The following is a 16,267-nucleotide window of genomic DNA, read 5'->3' as shown; positions in this document are numbered from 1 at the left end:
TTCCTTCTTTAAAGAGCAATGAATTGAGTTGAACAGATGTAACTTGTTTCTTGTTCCAGACAGACCTTTCCACCAAAAGACGTCTGACATCTGCTCACAACAGCAACTCATTTATTCATGTTATTCATTAAAATAAAAGAAATTCTGCATTCTTTTGGCTACTAAAAACATGGATTTTGGTAGCTAAAAAAAATAAAAATCATTTAAAAAAAATTCTTCTATACTTTTTTTTATTATTGAGTTTTCAGCAACAGGCTTTCTGAAGGTTTTTCAATGCCTTTCTTTGGACATTGGCTGTTTGTCTTTTGTGTTAGTTGTTTGTTAAGCCCATAAACACTCACCTATGAACCATTCAGACATTAAAAAAAACATCTTTAAGGAATGAATAGGTTTCAATACTGATAAGCTCCAACTTTTTAGGAGTTCCTGACATCAAGGTCAAAAACCGCCTGTTAGAAAAAGTTCTGTCAGACACCAAAAAGTTAATAAAACTTAGACTTGTTTGAGTTTTATGATTAGTTCACTCTTAAGGGAAACTTGCCAGCTTCCAGTGGGCTGAGACTGTAACACTCTTTTCTGTAATCCAGGAAGGAATATGAATTTCTACCTTGTAAACTGATCCTCTGTGGAAATTGCCAATACTCTTAAACTCTGCAAGCAAGAAAATGACCAGACATTCCAGTCTTGACTTGATTTCTAATGCCATGAAGGGAATATAGAGATTTCTGCTGAATAGATTCTCAGTCCAATTTAGCAGTACCTCTTACCAGAGGATTTTTTTTAATGCATTAAGAATATTGTGCATTTTTGTTTTTATTGTGAAACATCAGCCATCCCAAAATGATATTTAGAATATTGTACAAGTGTACAGAACAAACTAATTTACTTGTGAACATTTATTAGTAACTTGAGATAAGAGCATATTTGATAGTTCGTGCACTTTCTTAAAGACTTCATTATAACAACCAGGAAAAAACTGCAGCATTTAAACAAAGAGCTACAGTTAAGTGCAGGAATTCAAGGTTACAGCAATATTAGACACTGCAACTTTCCCCATCTCCCTGCAGGTGATTATTACAGTGGGTGTGACTGGAGTTTGACAACTTGGGTACTTGTATATAAAATACATGTAAATACAAATGCATATTACTATAATACACTAGCTCGTTGTCTGTCTGGCAACTCCTCCAACACAGTCATGAGTTTAGCAGCATAACTTGGCAGATATTTACATCTTGGGCAACTGAAGGTATATATATTGTATTAAATATTATGATATCGTCATGACGTCTAGCAACAAGCAAAAATGACCAACTGCTAGCATTTATACCCAGAAAAACCTTATAAACACATCTCATTTTAGTTTCAAGACAATAACATCTAATTCCCCCCATTAAAACTTATCGCAGCTGCTTCACATTTAGTTTTGGCAGGCCTACAGAGTCTCTGTCGAGCAATACCACAATAAATATTAGCCGTGACTGAATTTCAATTAAAAAAAAAAATTATATCACAATTTTAAAAAACCCCAAAACTAATACTATTAGTTTATAAAGATATTTAAAATTATAATTCTATATTTTATTTTGTTGTATTCAATAATGAAAAAACAAATTACACACAATTTCTTTTCACAAGCTTTGTAATTTATGATAGTTGAAATTGAAGGGCCTGATTTATATCAGATTCATGTAAGCAAATCTAATTTGCCCACAGTTTTTCTTCAACTAATGAAGAAGCAGTGTGCATCACATCAAACTAAATTAAACATGCTATGAATACAATTAATTGTAGAGCAAGATCAGAGTTATTGGCTACTGTCAGCCAAGTCCACTCAATCCTCATAAGAGGGAAATTCCAAAAATATATTATCTGGTTGCCCCGATGGACAAATTCTGTAAACCTAAAAGGGTTCTTTGTAAGATAATTGGAAAAGTGGAGGAAGCAAAAAGAATAAATGTTCCCAATTGGTGGGGAAATGGCGACATGAATGTGTAAGTGTGCGAGATAAAAAACAGGAGCCTAGCAACAGACAAAAGCTATCATACAACTCCAGCCTGTGACTGAAATATCCCCAAAATGGAATTTCTGGTTGATATGCCATGAAGTAGATGGTTGTGCTGCTATGAATTAATGAGACAGATTCCAGCTTCTCCCTCTTAATGTCCCATACAACAGAGATATGCCTGTATGGGGAGCAGATGGCCAGTGAAAAACACAATAGAGCAGTCAGAAACCAGACAGCTCTGCTGACTTCATTTCGAGAAAATCTCGATCAGCATGAACCCCAAAGCTTGCAGAGGTTATGCCTTACAAAGGTTCTTAGAAAAGACGATAGCAAAGGGTTAGACCAGAGGTAACGCAACCATTCATACTAGGAATTTTGTAAAGCACAAAAACACCAAGATATCAATGTTGGCAAAAGAAGAAGTGGAAAAAGCAGAAGAAATGTCAGAAACTTCACCCCCTCCAAACACTTTGATCGTTGCCGAATATGGAGCGCCAACATTCCCAACTGATCTTTGTCCGAGCAAAACATGAAACTAATTGTGCTCTGACCTCCCACAGACCTGATTGTAGGGCACAAGAGCAGGCCTTTGAGAGAGGCTTAACATCTTTTGAGAGAAATAAAATCACTGCCATTTGCAGCCTATGAACAGCACAGTACTCTAACCTGAGCCATGAAGATGTACGACAGGACAAAAGCATAAAAACATCACCCAAAATAGACAATAAATATATCTGAGTAAACATAGAAATGTATTTTGTGTTTATTCATGGTATTAATGTGCTAATTAAAGCAATGCTAGGAGACGACCACTCCAAAATGTTATAAAGTGAAGTTTTGTTTTTTCCTCCTAGTCAGAGTTTGCAACACCAGCAGTGTATTGTTACGCTTACAGCTACCACACACCTGAGACCTATTATGATCCATCCCAGCATAGGTAGCTGTGAGTTCCCTCCCTTAGGCCCAACCTCAAGAGGGCGCCTGCTTCCTTATATGAGACTGGGCTTGCTTTAAGAAGTCGGTGTATTGATGTGTTTCAGCTGCTCTTGGTCTGCCCCCACCAGCTCAGACCAATTTGCTCATGAATTACTGTTGCCCTGGAAAACAACGTCTAGGGATATAACTGGGACACAACTAGCTCAACAAATTCATTTTAGGAAACAATATGTGAGGAATTTGGGTCGTCTGTGTTTGTGTTTCTTTGTTTGAAAAGCTGGATTTTGCTTCAACTGGGCACCATCTGTCTAAGAAATGGAGAGGGAAATGGACTGGAAAGGGAAAAGAGCACCGTTGATTACAATACCTTGCGTGAAGCATGAATGTCAAAGAAGGGCTTGTTTCGGACACTGAAGGGCTCCTTGGTCTTGTCAATCTGTCCAGTCTTCATCTTTTCCATCCTGGGAGAAATTATTTCCTTTTCTATGCATAACAGCCGGATATTGAAATCACACTGGCCAACAGGCTGTCCCTGAAACACAAAACAAAATCAGTTATTCAACTCTACCCTCTTGCAAACGTTCACAGATTATTCTATGCTTTGCTATTCACAAACAAGAACAATTAACATCTATATGAATGCAACAAATACAGTATTATTTATTTGGACTTAGTTGGATTTAACTTTGCAGTTCTTCCAAGGCTAGATTAGCGCATACATTTTAAAATGCATTTCTTTTGTGAAAACATATTACAGATATGTGAAGATTGCTGAAATGCCAGTTTTGTCACCATGGCAACACTGGTAATTATACTTTTCGTGAGGTTGAGGAATAGGACTTTTGTACATCTGAACAAGGCAGGCATTGTCAAAAGGGGAACAAAAAGAACTTTATGCTACTGTCACACCAATTGTAAAGTACACTTTGAGGTGCTTCTTGGAATCCTTTCCTCAGAATGAACAGACTGATGAAAATAGGACGAGGGACTTTTTTCATGATGACCCAGTCAACTGCAAACAAACTGCTAGGTATATTCAATCAGACATTAGACCACAAAACAATACTCCATAAATGTGTAAATGCAATTACATATCTCACCAATATTTGACCGATATTGAGTGTTTAAATTCATCGGCGTAATGATGGAGTTGCTCCCGTCCTTTGCAGCTATAACAGGTTCCACTCTTCTGGGAAGGCTTTCTACAAGAGTTTGGAATGTGTCTGTCTTTTTGCCCATTCATCCAGAAGAGTGTATGTATGGTCAGACCACTGATGTTGAATGAGCTGGCCTGGAACACAATCTTTGCTCTAGTTCATCCCAAAAGTGTTTGATGGAGTTCAAGTCAGGAGTCTGTGTGTGCCAGTAAACACCAAAACTCATGCAACCATGAGTTTATGGACAGAAAATTACATTCCCAAATGGTTCCCACAAAATTTCTTGGTAAGCTGAAGCATTAAAATTCCCCTCGACCCACCACAGAGAAATAACCCCACAGCAATATCCCTCCTCCACAAAACTTAACAGTTGGAACAATGCAGTGAGGCAGGTAATGTTCTTTTTGACGTCTCAGTCTGCCACATAGAAAAGCGTGAGTTATTACTCCACAGAATATCTTTCCACTGTTCCAGACTTCAGTGGCGGTGTGCTTTACACCACTCTATCCAACCCTTGGCATTACGCATGCGTGCCATAGAAATCTAAACTGTGAATTCCCCTGAGTAAGCAGAGTGTTGGGGACTTTGACGCACTATGTGCGCCTCAGTGCTCAGCGACCCCACTCTGTAACTTTACATGGTCTACCACTTTGCGGTTGAGGTTCTGTGATTCCTAAACGCTTGCACTTTGCATTAATACGACTTACAGTTGATTGTGGAATATCTAGGAGAGAAGAAATTTCACATACTGGCTTGCTACAAAGCTTATTAGAACAACTCATTCACTCACAAATGTTTATAAAGACAGGCTGCACGGCTAGGTGCTTGATTTTATACAGCTGTGGTAATGGGCGAGAAATCACCTAATTTCAATCATTAAGAGGTGTGGCCCAATACTTTTATATATGGTAAACCTGTGAAAAGGTTACTTTAACATCAGCTGAACTCGTCCCAAAAAAGTACACAGTACAGGTAAATCAGCTTTTGTTTGTCACCATGACAACAGTTTCCCCACAGTGTTAGTCAATCACTGTTATTCCACACAGACAAGCATTTCAACCTGAGCCACTACTTTCGTTTACACAGACGGGGGCCACCGAGACAGTGCAAAGGTTCCGCCACAGCCATCTGCTGGTCCACTGTGACTTTGACAGGAAAAAGTACAACAAAGCTTGTTCCTGTCCCTGGTTATAAATAATAAAGCTCAGGTGGAAAATTTAAAAAGTGTTAAAGGGTGCCGAGGAGTTTGCTACGAAAACAGCCTGATACGGCTCGAACATTTGACAGTTACCGTCACATATTTCTGCTGCTCAGCTGACAAAGCAATTAAAAACGACGACTCACAGACTTCACTTTTATCAAAACTCCTGACATTAGTGATGAAAATCTGCCAGATGATCATGAACCAAATGCATGACAACAATTTGAAATTTAATTGAAAAAAAATGAGCTGAAACTCCAACTGAGCTGCAATTTATTTGGTGCCAAAACACATCATAAATCACAGAAAGCTTTTTTTTAAATTACCCGGCTGTGATAAGCACAAAAATACTTTTTAATTTCAAACCCAAACACCTCCTTGACTGTTAAAATTGATATTTTTTTAAAAAAAAGAAAGAAAAGAAAGACGAAGCAGACAACCCATTTTCAAACCACTTTATGATTTGCCAGAAAACTACATACTTTGGCAAGATAGACTTGTTTTTAACCAAGCAGTTACACAACAGTATTCTCTATGCTAATCACTGGCTCTGGTACAGCCACTAAATAAAAAGAATAATGGAATTGAATTTAAAAATGTGTTTGGCACTGATAACAGCAACATGTTGTTCCAAACATCATTCTATCTGCTTATGGAAAATACAATAATCTTTCCTTTGTAGGGCTTAAATAAGCAATCTTAAAGCCCATGATTGTAATTATCAATGTACTGTAGATGATCTTTACTACATTGAAAGCATTTATGTTTTGTTAATTAGATAATTATTTTTGTCAAATGACGATTGCCAACAAGTTTAACACATTTTTCTAAAAGGATGGCAATCTAAGACGAGAAAAAAAATGGGTAAAAGAAAGGTTTCAACAGCCAATTTTTCTACTGAAACTGGCGAAAGTTTTTGAATATGAATGAAAAATAAATAAATAAATATACAAATTGATTAACTGACTGCTGCAGGTCTACTGTACAGCCTAATGCAAAGCCAGTTTTTAAGCAGCAATTATTTGAGTATTGGACCATTTCACGAGGTTTTAGCTTCTTAGACACAGAACATCAATTTATCAAAACAATTCGTTGAAACATTAGCAATTTTTACAGCTCTTACACCAGCAGGATGGATCAATATTCTCTCATGTGTATCGGGAGGCCCAAAGGCTTAGGACCTAAGCATTTGTATTCCGCTCGAAGTGTTTGGTAAAGGCCACTTCTCTTCTCAACAGCTTTCTAAGGAATTATTGGAAATGGCAGGGGAAAAGATTTCTGAATAAAAGGACGAGACAGTGAATGACAAAGAATTAGCTATGATTAGACGAATTACTAGAGTGTGCTATTTTGTGAGTCACACAGATTTTTAGCAAAACAGAAAAGAAGATTGGAGCCCTGTTGAAAAGTATACCTTCTCAAATAGGCACTTTGCAAAGACTTCTGTATTATGTACGCTGCATAGATTACATACAGCTACAAGTGAGACAAAATTGATATGGCAAAATATCTCATTGGCTTCCATGGGTGACAGATTGGTAGCAAAAATTAGTGTGTTTAATACACATGCAGCAGCACTAAATGACTTTCCCCAGCAATCTGACTCATGGTGGTGCACAGAAAAGGAAAGGGAGTAAAGTGAATGAAGGTAACCAAGTTGAGAAGAAGAAAAACTCACAGGGTGGAAAATAGGAGAAAACAGGGGAGAGCATTTCAGAGAGCTAATTAACTGAACGGGCATATTGTTAATATTTAATACAAATTTTAATACACACACACACACACACACACACACACACACACACACACAAACACACACGCACACAACTCCTTACACTATGATGTGTATGCCTTTAGAAATACAGGTAAAATCTGACCCACATAATGGTACGTAGACTCATTGGCCACTTTATTAGGCTCATGATCAAAACAAATACCTAATCAGCCAATCAGATAGCAGCAACTCAATGCATTTAAGCATGCAGATATGGTCAAGACAACCTGCTGAAGTTTCAACAGAGTGGATGGTTTAATAGACTTTGAATGTGGCATGTTTGTTGGCGTTCTAATTATTTTAGAAACTGCAGATCTGCTGGGATTTTTTTACACACAGCCGTCTTTAGGATTGACAAAGAATGCTCTGAAAAAGAGAAAATATACATTGTTGATGTCAGAGGTCAGAGGAGAAAGGTCAGACTGCTTTAAGCTGACACAAAAGCAAGAAAAAAAAGATAACCATTCGATAAAAAGAAGGTATGCAGAAAAGCATCTCTGAACACACAACACATCCAAGCATGAAGCAGATGAGCTGCGGCAGCAGAAGGCTACAGGTGCTACAGATGTCACTGTTGTCAGCTAAGAATAGGAAACATGTCAACATGCACCAAAATCTCAGAGGAATGTTACCGGCACCATGCCAGTTCTGGAGGCAAAAGGGGGATCCAACCCAGTACTGGTAAGATGTAACTAATGAAGTGGCCAATAAATGTAAACTGCAGTTTTACACTGGCCAGGAAATTGAGCTGATTGCAAGCTGGAAAGCGTCTCCACACACAATCATATATAGAGCGTGAATACTGCACACTGACCACTTCAAGGTTTTGTTTTTTAATATAAACCCATTTTAACCAATCTCTCTCTCACTCACACACACTCACACGCGCGCGCGCACACACACACACACGCACACACACACACGCACACACACACACGCACACACACACACACACAATGCATAAGGGGTAATTTGGGTTTCAGTATCTTGCTTAAGGGCACTTTGACTAGACTGGACTGGAGGACATTGAGATTGCGCCACTGACCATCCATTAAGTAGATGAGGTGCTCTACCTCCTGAGCACAAATTAATTAATCGTTTATTTGGGAAAACAATCAGATAAATAATTTGAAATAAAAATAATTATTTATTGCAGGTCCAAACTTAATAATTCATCCCGTTAATCTTTTGGTGGTCAAAAAAAAATAAAAAAATAAATGGAAATAAAGTGAATATTAGCTTTGCATTCATCAGGATGTGACTTCATTAGGATGCCCACGTTGCTCTGTGTCTGCAGGATGCTTAAGTTGCCAACTGTCTGCAAACAGATTAGCCATAACAACTTGAGAAACGAGAAGCTAGTCATGCTGTGTCCTTGTGATAGACTCTCTGATTTGCTTAATGTAGCCTTAACAATGTTATAAGGGCAATTTGGGAACTTCAAATAAGGTCACAGACAGATTGAAGTTCAAGATACTCTTGTTTAAACATTTCTTTGAAGACTTCTTTTTCTTTTAGGGTGACTGCAAAACCGCACTACATCCTCCTGGAGCAACAGCTGGTATCATGTCCCACACATTCGGCACCATCTGTCAGCCGTGTCATCGGGACAGAACAAGATGTAAGTGTGGATGATTCAAGGCATGTGCTGTCCACGACTGTTCAACAGGGAAACACAGCAGACAAAAACCTTGTTAACCAAACATTTCTAGGGCTAAATATCATTTTGGGCTTAATCTCCAGGGGTTAATCTGTCACGGAGAATATCATAAATGCTAATATGCCATTTCTGATATCCTCCATATTGATACTGCTGTCACAATAATAACCACGGTTTAGAGTAGCAATGGGGGAGAAAAAAAAACTCATGCTGACATGAACTGGATAATGTAAAGAATGAAGCATGCCACATTGACGGAAATAAAAACCTACAGAAGCCCAAATTCGAAGACACCCTGAAAATCAAAGTGAAAAACTGATGCAGTAGTCTACCCCATTCTGCCAAAATTTCATTGCAGCAGCTCAAAAATGGTTTTTGTAGTATGCATGTCCCCTATGTCCTTATATCCATGCCTGAGAATGCCCCTAAAGGAATAAAGGATGATGTCCCGGTGGATCTCCTCCCAGATCTGGAACCAGGCATCACTGAGCTCATGGACAGTCTAAAGTCCAACCTGGCGGCATTGGATGAAAACATAATGTCTCAGAGGTGTTCTAATGGATTTATTTAGGAGAGCGTGGGGGGGGATACTCCATACTCTCACCACATGACCCTGGGTATTACTGTGCACCACAGCAGGTCCACTGATTTCATTCTGATACCTAATGGCAGTCAGGGTGCCATTGTCTAGCCTGTAGGGGTCTGTGCGTCCCTTCATGGATATGCCTCCCCAGAACATCATTGACCCCTTACCAAACCGGTCATGCTGAATAATGTTACAGGCAGCATACTGTTCTCCAAGGCTTCTCTGGACCCTTTCATATCTGTTACATGTGCTCAGGGTGAACCTGCTATTATGTGTGAAAACCACAGTGTGCCAGTTTTGGCATTCTATGCCAAGGTGCTGGACTGTGAGCAAAGGGCCCAACAGATAACATTAGATGCTCAGGCTAACCTCATGAAGTCTTTTTCTAATAGTTTGGTCATTCACACCAGTGGCCTGCAGGAGGTCATTTTGTTGGGTTTGGCAGTGCTCATCCTGCTGTCCTTGCACAAAGAAGGAGATACCGGTTCTGCTGGTTGGCAAGGCTAAAATAATACAGCAAAAACAGTGAAAGTGTTTGAAATCCTGTTGAAAGCACTGTGACTGCCTCGGATAATTTGGGATAAATTACATTATACATCGGTGACAAAATAAGAGATGTCAAAGCAAGTTTAATGCCAAGCTTCCCTCGGGATATTCGTAACAAAAACAGAGGCTTTCAGGATGTTTTGGACTAAAACTGTTCGGCATCCTGTTTGACAACAGCACTACTAATAAAAAAGGAAAAATAAAAAACCCACAACATTTTAAAGCAATATTGGAGCAACCTATTAAATAGATATATTTATATATATACACACATTTGATCTTAGATTATTTTAACAGGCAACATCAGTTACTGCTAATACAGTGCATCAGTTAGATTTTAAGGAGGATGAGTAACACTTTTTTTCTATATATATTTTTCTGAGACTAGAAGCAGTCGGATTAATGAGCGAACACTTGATATAAAAAGAATCAAGTATTCAGGCTTTACATCCACATCTCAACAGATGTGGGCAGATTTGATCTAAACCTTGAACACACACAAAAGCCTACAGTTCCGGAAAATTTATTTCCTGTCATCCACCTCCATCACTGAGAGCTGGGGTCGCTCCCTCTGGCTTCGGGAGTACATTTGTGTCTAAATTTGTAGACTGGCAGGTCTTAGGCCAGATTTTATGACGACATTCTATCCAAGTGTACGAGAAGAATCCCTGAAGCATACAGTTCCCGCGCCTTTATGAGTCATTGCAATACTGTCACGAGCTTTCTTCACAGACAGAGTTCAAAACCAGGAAAAAAATGAGTTAAGCATATTGCTGTGTTTAACAAGGGGTTGCAAGATACTTCATAAGTATTTCTACAACATATTTAGAATTATGACTACTCTTCTTAATATACTGCATAATCCACTTGTATTTAACATGGTAGAACAACATGAATTGGTGGATTAGCATTGTTTGAGTAAGCCACACTCAATAAAGGCAGCCAGGGCTTGTGGTCCCTGCAGAATGGATGCGATTTATGAGCAAATTACAGCACGTGAGGTCAACTGAGATGGCACAGTTATCGACTGGAAGCTACTACTAGTTAGAGGCCAACACTAACCCAGCTCTCGGTCTTGTGTTAATCTGTCCAACTTGCACCTCTTCATTTCTGCTGTAAGTAACAGTCATTATTGATAAAGATGTAAGGCGTATGTTAATGCAGTATCATTTTCAAGCAACTGCACAAACGGAGACTGCAGGTTATCAGTGTGATTCTGCTGATCTGAAAGAAATGATGGAGCAGATTCAATAGCTACACACTGTACCTGCAGATTAAGTTTTCAAGCAGAAGTAAATGGAACTGACGGCTGTAAAACCTGCCCATGCCTCGGCAGATAGCATTTCTGTGGTGAATGCTATAAGCACTCCTTTCTGCTCAACCGTTAATCAAGTTAAGCCAATTATCTTGTCTACTTATGCACCGAAAGCAAGATTATTTTAGCAGCATAAAAGATAATGAGGTCAATCAAAGTGTCAGCACATAGGCGGCGATGTCAACTGCAAACCTCGATGCTTTTATTTCAAAATAACAGCTTTCAACCAAAAAATAAATAAACAAAATCAGAAAATTGGGGGGCACGTATGTAAATGCTGTTGTCTTGTCTGTTCCCCCACTGTGGGGGAGCTGACAGTGACTGACAAGCTGCAACAACTTTCAAGAAAGACAAAAAATATTTGTAATTATCTACAACAAGTGAAGTAAGAGAACTCCCTAGCCCTAGCTTAGGGTCATTTTCAGAGTGTAACCAGGCACAACTATTTTTCCAATCAAAATTTTTTAAAACGTCAGTAAAACTTCTTAGACACCCTGAAATTACCCAACAAGGCGAGAGGGCACACTCTTCTCCTTAGACTCAAATCAAAAGCATCCCTCTATTAAGCTGCAACCCCACTTTAAATATAAGCAGGGGGTCACATTAGGCCATGGGCCAGGCAGGTGCTGTGTTCTCTCCCTTGCTGCATTTCCACCTTCAATCTCAGAATCTCAGAATAAAGCCAAGGAGCAGCCCACCCCAGGTAATAGAGAAGGCCAGAAAGGATCAATACAGTGCTCTACTGATAGCGGGGTGGGGAGTCATGGGGAGCTGCTAACCTCCACAACATCTCACACAGACGTTCCCCTCGCCACTGGAGCCCTCTATCGAGCCGCTTGCCTGTGTGATCCTCTGATCGATAGAGAAGGGGAGGCGACAGAGAAACATAATAGCAGAGGTAACCCCCTCGCCCACTTCATCCCAAGGTATTCATCAAGTTCTTTTTAAAGAAGACAGCAGAGGGCTCCTAAGGGTAAACATGCAGGCTCGTTTGTCTCCGTGACTATCTGCATCCCATTAGCAATATGCAGACATGTTAAAGGGATAAATTAAATTTAGAGTTCGAAAGAGTGCTAGTAGTTAACAGCTTCGCAGTGTTGTTCCCGGGCAGTTCACCAAAAAGGTCAAAATAATCTAACAGGAGAAACATGCTGTTAGACATATAAAAGAACACACAGATGCACCAGGCACTTACTGCCACACTGAAGCAAATAACAGACTGCTCATCAGGTCAATCCTGCACAATGCATCGTACCGACAATGTTAAAGGTTAATATTTAATAACATTTGTCTAAGTGGTTAGCAAAAACAGGTCAGTGTAGCTGGCAAAACCAATTTCAACTGAAAGCACATGGAAAAAAAAAAAAACACAAGGAAAAAACTTTGCTAATAAATATTCAATTATGGGTCAAAATCAGTTCAGCCTCAGCTTTGTTGTTAAGGTCAGGCTTTAGTCATGACATGTTGCAGGGTCAAACGGAGCCACGCTTTTCCCTTTAGCATGCAGAATGATGAAGCTCTGTCATCTCTATGCAAATACTGCAAAGCCTGGATCAACACTGCTCTGCTGCCTGCTGCATTATAGCACTGAAGGAACTCAACCACGAGTTTGAATTTTCAGGTATAAGTGATAAGCAAATGCTAAACCATGTCAGTGCTTCTTCACGTAATACAGCGCACCGTTTGGATTATACACAACCGGCTACCGACTAAGATCACAAAATAAGAAACCCTTTTTGCTGAACCTTAAGTAAACAGTAAGTAAAAAAAGCAGAGGGCAGAAGCAGCTGCAGGCGGACCGCAGCATTAATAGAATGCATCCAATGTCCTTTTAGTTTATTCTACCTGACATCTTGACCTGGCACTTCTTCTGCAATAAAAATCATAAGAAAAGATGATACCTTCTCATACTCACATTGAATTTGATGATGTCATATATCAAATAGCGAGGCACGGGGTGACCGTTCACCTTGTCGATGATCATCTCCTGCAGGGAGTAAGACAAAGACTCGGTCAAGGGGGATGGACAAACAACAAAGGGAAGGGGAGAAGATGCAGAAAGTGGATAGAAAGTAAATGTTCTGAATTACGTGAGGTCTTAACATTACAGCATAATAAAAGAGGTGCCTGTTTGAAATGTGTTATGTAGAAAGTGTGGGGACTCTCTAGAGGATGCATGTTGAGAGAGGAAGATGGCTGCGGCAGTGCAAAAGATAGTAAGCCAGGTGTGTGGTGTGTAAGTACGTGCACATGGGTGTGTCTGTGTGGTCAAGGAGGACATGAAGCAGAAATAGCACTGCACATTTATTATGCAAGGCTGTCAGGTCGAGGTCAGGTGCAGTCGTGACGGTTGACACTCATAAGAAACACGTGATTAGTTTTAAAAGATGTCCACAACAGTAACAGTGAAGATGAGGTTAAAGTCGGAGTGGAAGTCGAACTTTTACACTTTAGCCGGTAAAAATTTGAGACTGACTCACTACGTATAGAGAACTATATTTATCCCCTCGCCCCTCATAAAATATAGAGGCACCTAACTGTGCTCTAGTGATGTACCTGACAGATAAATGAGTAACAGGTAAGACATCACTCAAGGACACAGCTATTACGCAAAAGGAGTATTTTTGGAGGCTCATATCCACACCCTGACCAACAGTATGAAGTATGAAGCTTCTGTTACCGAGATCAGAAATTACCTTCTATTAGCTTTGAACATATTTGTTTCATAGTCTCGTAAATAGTTTATCTTTACTTAGCGTAAAGATTGGGAATAAAGGGGGGGGGGGGCTAAAATAGCAAATAATACATTCCAATAATCAAAGTCTATCAAGGAATAAAAATACAAGTCTAGGGCTGTGCGATATGACCAAAATCCCATATCCTGATATAAGACATCTGTCGTCCCGATAACGATATAAATCACCAAAATTTTACATTTTCTGAAAATTCTGTGAATCTTGGGCAGCTCGACTTGCGTGAAGTGTTTCCAGCTGGGCGTCGTGTACCTGGAGTCGAATGTTTTAACCGATGCATGAAACTATACATTTTTAGACATAAGTTGTTTCTTTGCGAGTATTTATTACACAGCGTGCTGCGGGGAAAAGCCTGTTCTAACGTTTGAGTCTAAGGTTTATTTTTTAGCACCCGACGGCTCTTTTTTGCTTCTCATCCGTAAACACTCTGCATACGCTTTCACGTGATTCAGTTTATTTTGAAAAGTCTCAACAGAATCTTGAGCTTTATTGTGAAAGGTTTATGTGGAAAATAAACAAGCGGACACGCAATGGTTTTACCGTCGTTGTTGCTAACGACAACGCATAAAAACAGGCGCTTGTCCGTCTGTAGTGTGGTTATATTAAATATAAGAGAAAGAGAGAACTTTAAGAAATTAATATAGCCACTACAGTGACCATCAAAACGGTGAAAAACTATTGCCGTAAGCAGTTTATTTTGCGACACTTAGAAACAAACGATAGCGTAAAATGAAACGATAGATGTTTTTATATCGTCATCCGATATATATCGTTATTTTTTGGGGGGAGATTCTATAACTGTTCTGAAACCAACCGACTACTCCATTGACTGTAGGAGGAAAATTTTCTTATTTTTTCTTCTTCTACTGGTTCAAACCAGTAAAAGCGGTCTATGTGATGAGCTGAGCGAATTGCCCATTACCGGTATTATACAGACATGGGAGTGTTATTCTTGTCGTTTTATTCTTGGCAAAAAGTAAGTATGTCAAAACTTTTCTTTTAACATTTATTTGACTTAAAAGAACCCGAAGGCATGAATTTCTTTACATTTCAACATGGAACAGCAGCCTTCAGTGAATGGAAAATTGTTATAGACCTGTCATCTACCAGCCACTTTCCCAAGATGAGAAACTTCTACTTGAGTACCTGCATCCTAATGACTACTTGAAGTGTGTTACAATAAAAACTCCCCTGCTGGCTGATGTAATTTTACTTCACATCTCACAGGACGAAGGACCAGACAACACAACTAAATTTCCACAGCTAGATTGGTGGAGAGGAGAAAAGGCATGAATGCAAGGCATGCACAGCTCTGAAGGAGGATTTGGAGAGTAGAAATGATGTAATTCCAGGAGGCTGCCATCATTATGCATCTGGTGCACTGAACCATGGCGCAGACAGACAGCAGCGGATGAATACATTAATGTGACCAAAGGAAACTGCCAGGAATTCAATCTACACTGTGCATTCATCCAAAATTGGAACCCAAGTTGATGTAAAGCTCATTAAAAACTGTAACACAAAACAGCATGTAAAGACAAAGACCAGAGGCTCTGGGCTAAAGATGAAGAATATCAGACAACACAGCTGGGCTTCTAAAGGGATCCTCATAAACTGCAAAATACAGCCTCTATCAGCTAAGAGCCAGAAGCATCAACAGATTAATAAACACGAGTCAAAACAAACCTTGCAGCAATCTAAACACACGGCCACACTGCTTCTTCAAAGGAACACTTAACACGCTGCAATTAGACGTCCTGCCTGAGTGAGGAACTTAAAATTCACCGCATCAATCAGAAACTGTTAAGCTAAGAGGAAGCGCAAACCTAGTGTTTGCATAAAATCTCAAAACTTTGACAAAGCAAAGCCGGGAGCAACATAAAGAATGAAAGGGAACTTATTTGTAATCTTCAGTATTTGAAAGACAAAAACAAACTCTGGCTGCCAGAGATTTATAATCACTGATGGCATGAACGTGCAAGCAATTTCCTATTGTTTCATGATGACTCATACATGTGCACCTGCTGCAGTGGTGCGGCTGGGACCTGCGTGACCCACGCTGCACAGACACCCCAGTGGAAGTCAGAGCCTGGCATTACAGTGGAAGAATAAGTCACCGACCCCTGCTGAGCACACAGCAGAGCGCAACAACAAAAACACAACGCGGAACAAAGACTGAAAACTGAAACATTTCATTAGTGCTTTCCCCAGGATGTGTACAATTGGAGTCTGCTGTTTCAAACTGAAACGTGCTCACCTCTCACACCAGGTTTGACAGCTGGTGTCAATTAGCCTTTTCTAATTTCGTAAAAAGACTACACAGCAGGAGCA

General features: G+C 39.6%; 1 protein-coding gene across 1 annotated transcript in view; it reads right to left on the bottom strand.

Annotated features, from left to right (window-relative positions):
• Positions 1-16,267, bottom strand: part of rngtt (RNA guanylyltransferase and 5'-phosphatase) — a 99,867-nt gene that overhangs the window by 51,994 nt on the left and 31,606 nt on the right. The window contains exons 10-11 of the mRNA XM_031730214.2: positions 13,099-13,170; positions 3,312-3,476 (exon numbers count right to left, since the gene is read on the bottom strand). Of these exons, the coding sequence (XP_031586074.1) occupies positions 3,312-3,476; positions 13,099-13,170 (237 nt within the window). The remainder of the gene's footprint in view (positions 1-3,311; positions 3,477-13,098; positions 13,171-16,267) is intronic.

The sequence above is a fragment of the Oreochromis aureus genome, linkage group 15, assembly GCF_013358895.1.
Source record: "Oreochromis aureus strain Israel breed Guangdong linkage group 15, ZZ_aureus, whole genome shotgun sequence".
Classification (NCBI taxonomy): Eukaryota; Metazoa; Chordata; class Actinopteri; order Cichliformes; family Cichlidae; genus Oreochromis; species Oreochromis aureus.
This window is presented reverse-complemented; position numbering and strand designations above follow the sequence as displayed.